This window comes from Ananas comosus, linkage group 10 (genome assembly GCF_001540865.1).
Source record: "Ananas comosus cultivar F153 linkage group 10, ASM154086v1, whole genome shotgun sequence".
Taxonomy (NCBI): Eukaryota; Viridiplantae; Streptophyta; class Magnoliopsida; order Poales; family Bromeliaceae; genus Ananas; species Ananas comosus.
Window position 1 is genome coordinate 8,112,824 of NC_033630.1, and position 13,899 is coordinate 8,126,722.

The 13,899-nt window shown below is 37.4% G+C and overlaps 1 protein-coding gene across 2 annotated transcripts; it reads left to right on the forward strand.

The window, feature by feature from the left end:
• On the forward strand, positions 4,703–13,410 carry LOC109716405 (methionine aminopeptidase 1D, chloroplastic/mitochondrial). Of its 2 annotated transcripts, none has more exons than XM_020241833.1 (11): positions 4,703–5,046; positions 7,610–7,854; positions 8,553–8,622; positions 8,964–9,192; positions 9,956–10,117; positions 10,183–10,224; positions 10,491–10,562; positions 11,393–11,472; positions 11,652–11,749; positions 12,501–12,548; positions 13,095–13,410. In XM_020241833.1, the coding sequence occupies exons 2-11, from the start codon at positions 7,749–7,751 to the stop codon at positions 13,238–13,240; spliced, it is 1,053 nt and encodes a 350-aa protein (XP_020097422.1). In that variant the 5' UTR covers positions 4,703–5,046; positions 7,610–7,748; the 3' UTR covers positions 13,241–13,410. The 2 variants fall into 2 exon arrangements, with proteins under 2 accessions (XP_020097422.1, XP_020097423.1); XM_020241834.1 differs by having other exon boundaries at positions 7,615–7,854.

Sequence of the window (13,899 nt, forward strand, 5' to 3'; positions counted from 1 at the left end):
AAAATAATCAAAGGGTTAAATCTAACAGTGGAAAACTCAATAGCACCAAATCCTTGGTACTATCGATAGTACCCCAGCCGGACTCTCTCTCTCTCTTTCTCTCTCTCTCTATATATATGAAACAGACCTACAAAATTGCAATGGAGTACGTACTATTATCTGAATTATCATTGCAACGTCAAAATTGCAAGATTAAAGTTCGAATGTGTCGACTCTGGGAATCGTCTGCTCCTTTTCTTAAAGGAGATCTATTTGGTTTAGATTGTTTACTGGTGGACGAAAAGGTAATGTCACATGTTCTTTACATTTTTTGTTATCTGTCTTCTTTATGTTATTTTCTATCTATTTTCAAATTAATATATTTATTATGATGTGATAATTAGGGATATTCTTTGCAAGGAACAATACGTAAAAATGATACGGAGGAATTCAAATGTCAGATTGTCGAGGGTAAAGTATATTTTATAGAAAAGTTCAATGTTATTCCAAGCAAGAAAAAGTTTGTAGCTGTCGAGCGTCCTTATATGATTTAGATAAATAAATGGATATCTGTAACACTAGTTGAGGAAGAAATGGACACAATGCCTTTATATAGTTTTAATTTCTCAAGCTTTCCTCAAGTTGAGAATCAAAGATATAACAACACTGTTCTCACTGGTAATATTTAGCTATAGCACAATATATTTAATTCAAAGCATAAATTAAATTTATATTTTCATTTGGTACAAACTTCATATTATAATTTCCTTTGTTTCTATGATTCGAGATGTTTTTGGCCGAATTACAGCCATTGGTGAAATTTCGCACCGATATATCGGTCAGATTTTTACTCCGATTAGAAATTTAGAAATACAAGATTTGCAGTGAGTTTTTTTTTCTCTCAATTCCTAAAATTAACTACTTCCTTTTGATTTGCTTACATTAATTGTATTTACATTGAATAAATCTTTTCTTTTCAGGATGAATAGTTTATGTGTTACATTATGGGATAAATTTGCTTTGGATTTTGATGAGAGCTCCATTTCAAAGAAAGATCAGAATAATCATGTTATAATAATTCTTGTTGGAATGAGAATTCGTTCTTTTAAAAGTTCACTCTTTATTTTAATATTAGAAAAAAAAAATTATGGAATTATATATAAATTTATTAACTTTCAATATCTATTGTGCAAATTTAGAGAATATACATTTGTCAACATGCTCAGCATCGAAGGTTTACATAGGCCTACAAATTCCAGAGGTTATAAAGTTTTTGGATAGGTTTGTATGCCAAATCTTAAACTTTAATTCTGTTAGTTTAATTAGTATCTCTTACAGACCTAAAAAAATGTTGCATAGATTACAACCCATGCCTGTCTCGATTCAACAAATTACCATCTGCCAACAGCAAATTATTAGTTCGCAACAAGAAATGTGTGTGAATAGAAAAACTATTACTCAATTGCTCACTCTTGACATATCTAACACTCAGGTGCATTGTGACACCCCAATAATCCCACATCGGATGAGAATGGGATTGTCATTGGATTTATAAGAGACTTAGACACTAGTAATAATAACTGGGCTTAAGCATTTTGGGCCGGTGGTTGGGCCTAACGAGTTATTATTGCTAGTGGGCTGGGTCGTTACATTTGGTATCAGAGCCGGTTCACCAGCTGGACATGTGTGGCGAGTTTCGGCTGAGCCAGGGTCTAGAAGACGGGTTAGCGAGACGAGTCTCACATCGCCTGGTGATCTTGGGCTGTGTGTGTGATTGAACTGACGAGGACGTCAGGGCCTTAATGTGGGGAGTCTGTGACACCCCAATAATCCCACATCGGATGGAAATGGGATTGTCATTGGGTTTATAAGAGACTTAGACACTAGTAGTAATAATTGGGCTTAAGCATTTTGAGCCGGTGGTTGGGCCCAACAAGTTATTATTGCTAGTGGGCTGGGTCGTTACATGAATTTTATTTTACAAGTTTATCCTATAAAGCTATTTATTTTGTTTCCATTATGTAACAACAATTCCTTCGTACTTTTTATCAAACAGAATATGAAGTACACCTGCAAAGCTAAAATTACTGAAATCGATACATCCTTTTGTGACACCCCAATTGTCCCACATCGGATGGAAATAGGGTTGTCATTGGGTTTATAAGAGACTTAGACACTAGTAATAATAACTCGGCTTAAGCATTTTGGGCCGGTGGTTTGGGCCCAACGAGTTATTATTGCTAGTGGGTCGGGTCGTTACATTTGGTATCAGAACCAATTCACTAGCCGGAAATGTGTGGCGAGTCTCGGCTGAACCAGGGTCTGAAAGACAAGATGGTAGACTATACCGGAGTCTGAATGACAAGGTGACCGGCTAAGTCAGGGTCTGGATGACAAGGCTAGTGAGACGAGTCTCACATCGCCTGATGATCTTAGACTGTGTGTGTGATTGGACTGATGAGGACGTCAGGGCCTTAACAGGGGGAGTCTGTGACACCCCAATTGTCCCACATCGGATGAAAATGGGATTGTCATTGGGTTTATAAGAGACTTAGACACTAGTAATAATAACTGGACTTAAGCATTTTAGGCCGGTGGTTTCTCGCCTCCTTGGCCTTCGTGGGCGCCGCGCCCCACGAATCCCCGCTCGGCACACTTGCCTTCGCGAGCCTTGTCCTTTACGGAGGACCGTCCGTCGCTAGACTATCCCTCATCCGCTCGTACGCTCCACTACAGAGATCCAAGCCGGCATAAGGTAGCGCAAGCGATCCTAGGGAGGAAGCCTCCCGGTATTCCCCGCTTCCGTAATGTCGTCGACCTCTCTCGTCTCCGACATTACCCTAGGCCCGTGTCCCTTCAACCGTCCATGAGTTATTATTGCTAGCGGGTCGGGTCATTACACCTTTGGTTGGTGGTACAGAGCATGCTATAATTGCAAATTAGCTGTCAAGATATTTGGTGATACTTTTCTGTGCTCCAATTGTGACAAGAATGATCAATCTCTTATACCATGGTAACTATTCTGTTTCTTATATATTATTTTATAAATTTTTAAATAAAAAAATTAAATTTTTAAATAAAAGAATTTACTATGCACTCTTTTTTCTTCTCATTATATTGTTAAAGAGGTACAAATTAAATACTATTGTTGAAGATGATACCGGTTCTGCAAATTTTACCATCTTTGGAAGATTGGTGCAAGATTTGATTCATATTCCGGTTCAAACCTTGCTACTTCAGTTGGTTCAGATAAATTTACTCTTCCTCCTACAATTAAAATAATTTTTGGACATGAACATATTTTTCAAATTGTGACACCCCAATAGTCCCACATCGGATGGGAAAGGGGTTGTCATTGGGTTTATATGAGACTTAGACACTAGTAATAATAAAAATCGGGCTTAAGCATTTTGGGCCGGTGGTTGGGCCCAACGAATTATTGTTGCTAATGGGCTGGGTTGTTACATTTGGTATCAGAGCCGGTTCACCAGCTGGACATGTGTGGCGAGTCTCGGCTGAGCCAGGGTTTGGATGACGGGCTAGCGAGACGAGTCTCACATAGCCTGGTGATCTTGGGCTGTGTGTGATTGGACTGACGAGGACGTCAGGGCCTTAACGGGGGGAGTCTGTGACACCCCAATAGTCCCACATCGGATGGAAAAGGGGTTGTCATTGGGTTTATATGAGACTTAGACACTAGTAATAATAAAAATCGGGCTTAAGCATTTTGGGCCGGTGGTTGGGCCCAACGAATTATTGTTGCTAGTGGGCTGGGTTGTTACATTGACCCCGGGGCGTGACACAAATAGTACCTGACGTACAGAGGTTCAGAACAAGTGTTCCTTCTTTTAAAGTTGTCAAAATTTTTAATATTCAATACGATATAAAGGAGTATACTTCTTCAGCTAAAAATTTATTAATCAAATATGAAGAAAAAGCTGATTCGCCTACTACTCAAAAGGAAATACACAAAGAATTATTTGAGGAAGCATCCCCAAGTACAACTATTTTGTCAAGATAATATTTTCATATTTATTTTCATGTTTGATTTATATTATTATATGTGTTTGTATGTGTGTTTGTGTGTTTTTTAAACCAACAGAGATATATAGTTTTACCAACAGCTTTCCTCAATTTGCCGATGATATAAAGGAAACTCAACCTGCCAAAAAAAAAAAGACTTATGTAAGTTAGAATATACTTCATTTCTTCCATCAAATATATATTATTTATAGCTAAGATTATGTTAAAGTTACTTTTGTATTGTTTTCTATATTTTGATTTGCAGTTTCAATAAAGGTCCTCCCACAAATGAAGCCGGCTATGAAGATTTAAAATTTATACTGCATTTATATTATATGTTTTATTGTACTGTTAATTTATTGTATTTTCCTAAAAGTTACGCTTACTACTACTGCGTACTTATTATATGTTTTACGACAAACAATATAGATATATGTTTTACTATATGTTTTATGGCTCTCCGGATCTATACATTACTATATATTTATCAACAATTTGCAGCGAAGCATGGGGTTTTCACTAGTGTATAGCTAATTTAGGGTCATAAATATGTAGATCATGTTCTTTGACATCTTGTGTAGTGTTATTTTAGCACTCAGTAGCATCCTATTTAAAAGTCTGAGGACCAAAATAAATATTAGTGAAAAGTTTAGGGACTGAAGTGGAATTTACTCTCCCGAAATGATAGACCCTCTTCCCAAGTACTCGCCCCCAGCCCCACGCTTTTCCCCCGTTGCGGAAACCCGAAGAAAAACAGGGGGAGCACCAAATCCCGACCCCAATCCCTCAATCCGATCCCCTCACCTCTTCTCGACGCGGGGTTGGTCGCATCGGCGGCGGCGATGCCATGAAGGTGGCGGCAGCGGCGGCGGAGGCGGTGGCGGAATGGCGAGGGGAGTGGTAGAATGGGGGTGAAGAGGAGCGAAGTGGTGCTTCTATAGGAGGATCACCATTACGGTGTGCTCCGTGAACCTCTTCGTCGCGCTCTCTTCGTCCTACTACGCTCGCTTTACTCCTCCCTCTACGTTGGCGATCCCTTTCCAGGTTAAAGAAGAGAAGAGCGAATCTTATTTGTTCTCCTCTTTTTTCTGATATATGGATAAAACCTTTTGGCTACAGATCTTCTTATTTACCTTTCCATGTAATAATACATGCAGAAAAATGTGAACAGTCGTAACCAGAGCAGTAAAAACTGAACCCAGATTACATGTTACAGCAAGTGATAGCATTTCCAGACACAATTTAACTCACTACTGAGATATTTTGGATTGCACAATAGCCAAATTCCACAGTTAACCAGAGGTGCCATCTTAAGAGTTTAGTTACAAACCGTCATATACCGTCCGAAGTAAAGTATTGATGAAAATATATAAAGAGAAATGTCAAGAGGGTGGCATAATTTCAGCTATCTGGATAGTCAGAGCAGTATTGTACAATGAAATGAATACTCACGTTCAAAACAAAAAGGCAACATCACAACCATGTAGATTTGACATGCGTTAGATTTCAATATAGAGTCAAAACAGGAATGATGAATGACAGAAAATACCTCCCCGTTGTCTATTCTTCTAAGTAGATCTTTGATGTCATCCTTTACACTTTCAACCTACACAGAAGAATAGACATTGAAAATAATGTTGGTAAAAATGATATAACCACAGTTCAAACCCATCAAGCCATAATGACCTATAGATACACCAGTATTCAAACCCGGAAAAAAAAGAAAAATTCTACATCAAGGGAAACAAGCAGAGTACAAAATTAAAGTACAATATTCAAATCTTTAATGGAGATATCTCAGATATGGCCCCCATAAAAAAGGAAAATTCTACATCAAGGAAAACAAGCATATGACTGCTTGACTACTCAAATTGATATTCAAACATCACCAAAAAGTAGAGAACTAAATTTTCACAAGGTCAAAGATATTTTGATACATATGGTAATACACATTTTGACACATATTTTTATACTCTTACACACAATGGAAATGTGCATCATTCATTGTTTCTTTTCTTAACAAGCTTGTGTTTGTACTGTTTCTTTCGGATGTGCACCATTCACTATTTCTTTTAGAAGGTTTTAAAGTGCGTAGGCTTGTTATCTAATGAAAATAAGTAGAACACATATGGGACGTACAGAAGCAAATACATTGATGTGGTATAAAACCCAACAATTACATATGGGAAGTAGAGAGAAAATACATTACCTTTCTAGTAATTTGCTCTTTATCGAAATTCATCCATCTATTTTTCGCTGCCAACTTGGTCCCTACATCAAAAATATCAGCACCCAACTTCTCTTGGGCCAAAGTAAAACCAATTCAAATCGATCTTTTGCAATATTCGATCAACAATCACATACATTGCGAAGATAGATTAATAATCCCTCACCCTAAGAGCCGCCTTGGAGATGCCCTCGGGAGGTGTAGCCAAGAAGAATTGCACCTCCGGTGACCCATTCACGACATACGATTTCCCCTTCTTGGTGAGCACCCAGTTATCCCTTGTTATCTCCTGCGGAAAATTTCCCAAAAATGCTTGGATCTTGGAGCGGAATTTGGATTCTAGTTAGGGTTTTATAGGAAGACAGTGCGGGGGGTGGGGGGAGGGCTAAGGTTTTAGACCTTGGCGTTGACGATCTCGAAGCCCTTGAGACTTTTGATGAGGTTCTCAAGGTCGGTGTGGGTGACACCGAGGGAGGCGGCAAAGTCGTAGGAGTCGGAGATCTCGTCGTGGGTTTGAAGAAACACTAGGAGGGCTGCGTCCTCCGCCATTGTTGTGGGTGTGTTGGTGGTGTTCGACCACAACGTCCTCGTTCTCCTCCGTTGGAAGAGAAGGAACAACGGCGTTTGTTGAGAACGCTTACGAAGGCTTCTGTGCCAAGCATGTGCGACGAGGAGGGGGGGGGTGTTTGTAACGGGCGGATGTGATTTAGTCGAGGGATCCAACGGCCGAGAAGTGCCACTCACGAATGAGAGAAGGAAATGGAGATCGATTGTCCGATGTCTCTCATGTGTACACTGTTCCAAATCGTCAAAAACTGTACATGGCCGGTTCGCACTCGCCATAGAACAATAAATAGTTTTGATTAGACAGTTAGATGAGTCAACGATGCAAACACATCGGGTTGGTGGAGCTCCGCTCTGATCAACTCTGCGATAGGCGGGGCAAAAATTAAAAAAAAAAATCAATTCAGACCCACTAAAAGGTTAGAGCGAGAGGCGAAAAAGCCATTCCTAAAATAGTATAAAAGTCAATCCATTCCGCCGTTACCTATCAAAGAAATGGTGTAGGAGGTGGGGGATCCCTCCTGCTCCTATGTTCGTCTCGTTCGTGTTGCTACATGAGTCTTATGCATGGTAGAAGTATTATATTAAATTTATTTTGGGATTGTTGACCACTTGTGTCATATGCGATGAGAAAGTATATTTTTAAAAAATATAATTTTTTTCTATATATCACAATGAGTGAAAAAAGAAATAAATATATTTTTCTACATTTTTTACCTCAATTTTATTTTTAATTTTTTTTAAAAATAAAAATGATACTTTTAAATTAGACCTTTGTTTCCTAACTCGTACAATTCGGTTTGACTGTAACGTTAGGTCAGCTTTCAATGCCAAATAAAAAGGCCCTTAACCCCAAAGGAACCCAGAATCCTACCTGGTAACACGCGGTCGGGTTACGAAGGGTCCCCTCCACTCTTCGACTACGAGCGTTTACGTTCGAACCACTCCCTCACTGATGGCGTGCTCACCTTCTCTGCGACCCCGCCTCCTCTCTTCCTTCTTCGGAGACCGCATCCTCTACTCCGCAGTGCCGCTCCGCTCCTTTCTCCACCTTCACGCTGGTCCTTTCTGCCCATTTCTCTTTCACTTATTAGCAATTCATTTGTATTCATCTTTAAAAGTTTAAGTTGTCAGAGAACTATGTTTCAGTATTTTATATTGGTAAAAATGTACAGAACTTTTCTAAATTATGAATCATATTTTAATTTTACTACTTAATCTTTTAATTTGTTTGATTTGAGCTGGCAAACGATGCTTTGACTTCAAAATTTAAAATAGTTACTTATTTTAATAAATAATTTGCATGAAATATACTAACTAAACTTATAAAGATAAACAATTCATTCAAATTTTAAAGTCAAAGTATCGTTGACTGAGTCAAATCAATTAAATTATAAGGTTGGGTAGTCAAATGAAAATGGTTCTATATGTTTTACTTTTTATATTTAATCTCCTCTCGCATCTAGCTCAGGGAGCCTGATGCGTACTCAAGACATCGTATTCTTAATATTATGTTAAATAATGTGAAATAAAGTCACATAAACGTGCTTTTATTTGAAAAAAAATAAATAAATTGGTCTTCAAAATTAAGCTAGAGCTTTGCTCATTTGCTAATGAGAATCTATAGAAAAAGTTGACATAGCTGTTTCTCGTGGTAAGTTTAATAAGTGCCAATTTAATCTTTGCCAAAGAAATTTCTGTGGTAGATAATTAACTGCTATAATGGCTCTGTATATTTGGCCCTCTTTTCTTTTGGCAGGAAATAAGCAAGCATCAGTGCAGTTGTCCAGAACTTTGTGCAATTTAGCTGATCTTCTCTTTAATAGAAGGTATGCATTCTGCATCCAAAGCAACGAAAAAATTTACCTCTGGTCCAGATGTTGAGTATGTGCATAGTAATAGCAGTAGTTATTAGGGTATCGATTGAAGTATTAAAATATCGAACCAATTTAATCTCCTTGTTTTAGGTGGTTTATATGTAAAGATAAAAAAAAAAAAAGATTACCTAATTGTATCGCACGGTCGAGCTGATTTACATGAATAAGTTTCTTACGATCATAAGAATTGCCATTCTTATTGCTGTCTTCTAAAAGGACTAAAGTAGTTAAATTGCAATCTGTATTTTATTTTTTTTACTTTTTCCTCAGTTTTTTAGTTGTTGATTTTGCAGAGATAAGGATGACTTGTTAAATAATAAGCGGAAACGTCTGCAACCTGGGAACGTTTCTCCTTGTCTAGAAGTTCCTGATCATATACCTCGGCCTCCATATGTAAATTCTCGTCAATCACCTGGAATCGCTTTCGGACCTGAAATTCATGACGAAAGGGGAATAGAATGCATGCGAGCTTCTGGACGGCTTGCTGCTCAAGTTTTGGAGTATGCTGGGAATCTTGTTAAGGTAATGTTGATTACTACATAGTTGTAAACCTGATGTCTTATGTTTTTCCTGGCTCTTTTCATTCATTTAACCATAGTTGTTTGTGTACTTAATGAATGATAGACTTTTATGTTATGTAATTAAAGAAAAAAAATGCATGCAAGTGACGTTTGAAGAGATGCATGAACATTTTGTGATATATCTATCTTCAGTTTCCACTTTAGCAGCTTACGTTACCCTTATAGAATTCAATCTTCTCATTCTCTTTCTATAGGCATATACTGTCCTGGTAATATATTTGATATGGTATTGTATACATTGTGAATGCAAAAATGCAAACCACATTATAAAAACTCACATAGGGTAGAGTCAAATAGATTCTAAAAGCTTTTGTGAAGTACGGAATTAGGAATTCCATGTTTGGAGCCTAAAATTTGGATGCTAGGTTAACAGTTGCTTGTTTGTCCGATAGAAGTGGCAGCCAACCAGTTAATAGGAACGGGTCGGCCTGTTTGCAGTATAGATTTTTTTGAACTTTTACCGTGTTTATTTTCTTTAAAATCAACTGATTACTTGGGGACTAATGATTGCTCTTGAAGCCAAAAGAATCTTCCAAAGAGTTGAAAAAAAACAAAAGAGATTTAGAGAAGGGAAGATTTTGGTTTCATATGAAATAAACAAAAGTAGGCAGGGGGAGAGGGAGAGGAACAACTAGCATAGTTTATTCTGATTATTATACTTACCACTTTTAAATGTCAAATATAAATATTTTCTCTATCGGCAGCCAGGTACAACGACTGACGAGATTGACAAAGTAGTACACCAAATGATCATCGACAATGGAGCATATCCTTCACCTCTTGGCTATGGTGGCTTCCCAAAGAGTGTTTGCACATCAGTAAATGAATGTATTTGTCATGGAATACCAGATTCACGTGCACTTGAGGTTTGTTCTTTCTTGCTTTGTTTTAACTTAATATCACTTTCATACTGACATGATCTAGTGTGCAGGATGGTGACATTATCAACATTGATGTTACCGTCTATCTCAATGTAAGTCCACCATAATGTTCCTTTATATTTACTTTTCATTTGCATCTTGGTATGTTCGGCCAATACTTGAAAGTGTATCAGCACCATTTTGCAGTCCTAATTTTGATTTTAGTCCCTTAATACAACATCATCTTGCTCAAAGTGAGAATAGGAGGAAAATCTGGCACTTATCTTACGACTCCAAGTTGCTCCTTAATATCTTGCTGCTGTGTGGAACGGTCATTAGATATTTGGACAGCATTCTTAACTCCTATCTGTTCTTGTAGGGTTATCATGGTGATACATCTGCCACATTTCTTTGCGGTGATGTCGACGAGGGAGCTAAGAAATTAGTAAAGGTGAAGACGTGAATTAATATAATTTTCTTTAATATTTTTAACCGCATGCTTTTTCAGACAAATTTATCCTTAAACAATCACCAACAATTGCATAACATCAGAACAAGTGAATCGCGAAACATATTGTTTTTGCCTTTTTTTCCCCTGTTTCTGGAATTTCTTAGGTGCTTCTGGGTGAATTGTAGATGGGGAGGATACTATCTTTATGATTTTGGATTTTGCATTTGAGAAATGTTGTTTTGTTGTCTTTAGGAACCCATAGTTGTTAAAATGAATCAGAGCACCAGAAATGTCCCGACTCTCCATAGATAATATTTGATGATGCGACCTTTTTCATTTTGTACTTATTCCAAAAACGAATTCCACTTCTTGGTTCTAGTATACTGCAGTCAAGTAAGAACAAAAGATGACTTGTAAATTCACCACAAAGAAATAACGGTGTTGTTCTGATATTCTCGATGCGTCCTACTGTAAGGTAGAGTCCTTGAAACAGCTTCCATCGCTATTGTTCATATTTTATTTCTGTGCAATTGTTTAATTTGTCTAGCATCTTTTGGAAAATTTTGACTTCCTTTTTTGCATCAAGAGTGATCTTAATTATCTTTCTCCTTTGTTTATATTTTTTCCCAGTTTCTTGTTGTATTTTTACATGTTGTCATTCATATTCCTAATAGTGTTAAATGGAATATGACCATAGTTATAATTGCTATGTAAATCGGCCAGTTACTATTTTGTCTCTGAATTTGGATTATAATCTTGCAATTAAAAGACAGTCTCTGAGCGCATTATTTATCTTTTTTGGAGCAAATAATGACATCAGTATAGTTCAGGTAACAAAAGAATGTCTTGACAAGGCAATATCGATATGTGCTCCGGGAGTGGAGGTCAACCGCATTGGGAAAACCATACAGTATGTACTTTGAGCATGAACTATTAATTTCAATATGTGCTCTTTATGTATTGATTACGTTCTGTGTCCGCATTTTTGGGAACAATCAATAAGTGCTTTTTATGTATTGAATATATTCTTAATGTCCACAGTTCTGGGAACAAAGTAATCGTAAGTTTAACAAATCAAGTGTTTTCAAGTGATCATGCAGATAAATTTCGGTTTGGTGTAGTTCGACAATTTGTTGGTCATGGAGTTGGGCGAGTGTTCCATGCTGATCCTGTTGTTCTTCATTACAGTAAGCTCTGAAAGCAACAAGGATGCCTTTTTTCTTGTTTTAAAGCCCATCACACAGATCAAGTAAATATAATAATCTATTTATCTTCTTTGTGCAACTTAGCATTTTTATCAGATCCAGAATGTACAGAACATGTTAGCTGAACTGCTTATTTGACTTACTATAGCTGTCTAGTGTTAGAGCATAATATTTTCCCATGTATAACTAATTTAGGGTCATAAATATGTAGATCATGTTCTTTGACATTTTGTATTGTATCGTTATTTTAGCAATCAATAGCTCTCATCTTTGGTGTATGATGCTCCATACTAATATTTTATGCGAAAATCAGAATAAACTTTATTCTCTTCTGTTTTTTAATTCAAGAAAAAAAAAAAGAAATCTCTTCTGTTTGGTATATGTTTAGCTTATCTGGTAACTACATATTCCAGCTTTGCATCATTATGATTGTTCTGGATGTATCTGATTCGGGAATGATATTGGTTGGTTATTTTGTATAACATATTTTATATTAGAGAAATTGGAAAGGGCGTTGTATATATTGAATTTTGTTTGGTAGCTACAAAAGTTATGCTCAACTGAAGCACGTAGCCTGGCCAGAACAGAGACCAACAAGCAGCAGTTCAATTTTGAAAATGATAGCATAACTTGGGAAGGATTGGAAGTGCTCCTTTTCCTAGGAGAACATGCCAATCTCTGTATTGAATCAGCTTTTGGTTTTAAAGCTTATGCTGTGCTCTCTCTTTTGCAGGAAATAATGAATGTGGACGCATGGTATTAGGTCAAACATTTACAATAGGTACTCCTATTAACTCTGTTTTGTATTTGCTATTTATCAAATCATGCAATTAGTCCTTTGATCAACTTGTAGTATCAGTCCTTTCTAAAGTTTCATTAGATTTATGGAAGAATTCATAAGATCACTTGAAAAGATGTTAATCCCTCACTTTCATCCAAGCATTTGAGACAAGCCGCTTCATAATAAGATGCTGAGATTAGACTTAATCTCCAAATTCTGCCTCCTAATAGCCCATAAAGGTGCTCTAGTTTTAGTTATTGATGTCTGCAGCTCTGTCGAATTTAGTTCTTGGGAATATTCTGGCGTTTTTAGTGGGTAAAGTCGTATGGTCCATATCATTTGCTTCACTTTCACTTTCATGTACCTTAAATAAAGACAATGTTGTTTCGATCAGCATCTATCAATTAGTTTGCAACTTCGAAAACTTTGAGCGATGTTTGCACAAGTTTACTGTTTGATTGATTGCAAATTTGGAGGAAACTCGAATAAATAACTTCTATGTAAGACAATAGGAACTCACATAGCCTGTTTTGATTTATAATGCAGAGCCCATGCTAACAATGGGGAGCACAAATCCTAGGATATGGGCCGATAATTGGACCGCGGTGACAGAAGATGGGAGCTTGTCGGCGCAGTTTGAGCACACGATATTGATTATAGAAAATGGGGCAGAAATACTTACAAAATGCTAAGATTTGTGAACCCTGAACAATTTATCCTCCCTTTATTTTTCTTTTAATTATCGAACAAGCTATATTCATTGCAAAAGCAATTGCTACTCCCTGGTGGGTCATTTATTGAAATTTGAAATTTGAGTCGCTTTCACTGAGGAGACTCAATGCGAACTCATTTTTCCATGGAAGATCTCGTCTTATTAGAGTTAAGGATTGATCATACTTGCTATGAGTTCCGTGCTCGAGGGCGGTCGCTCCCCCTCGGGCGATGCGCTCTGGAGTTTTGCATCACGGGTTGGAGTAAACTCGAGGACGGTCTTAGCGGGAGGCAGCTGAGGGCCCGCGATGATGGACTTAATGTGGGCAAGTTAATGTGGCGAAACCCCCAGGTTAGCCGTGAGATTAAAGGACAAAGAACAAAGAACAAAGAACAAAGCTTAAAGAATAAAGAGTAAAGAACAAAGAACTTCCATACTTGCATGATTTACGTTGAGCATATTCCTTGCTTTATTGTTCAGGCATATTAGCATCATGATTATAGTTGGGCTACTATTCTACTTATCCTTTCTATTATGCCTGAGTTAGTCCTAGTGGGAAAGTCGGTGATGTTGGGGCCGAATCCACTGGGAACTTCGTTGTAGTTCTCACTCGACTAATTCCACAGAGTCGGGACTGAG

What these genes read in the sequence shown, in the direction of transcription:
- LOC109716405 (XM_020241833.1), top strand. Translation starts at nt 7,749, where the DNA reads ATGGCGTGCTCACCTTCTCTGCGACCCCGCCTCCTCTCTTCCTTCTTC. An exon ending in ATGCTGGGAATCTTGTTAAG is followed by an intron (nt 9,193 to 9,955) that starts GTAATGTTGATT and finishes CTCTATCGGCAG; the next exon opens with CCAGGTACAACGACTGACGA. An exon ending in ATGTTACCGTCTATCTCAAT is followed by an intron (nt 10,225 to 10,490) that starts GTAAGTCCACCA and finishes CTGTTCTTGTAG; the next exon opens with GGTTATCATGGTGATACATC.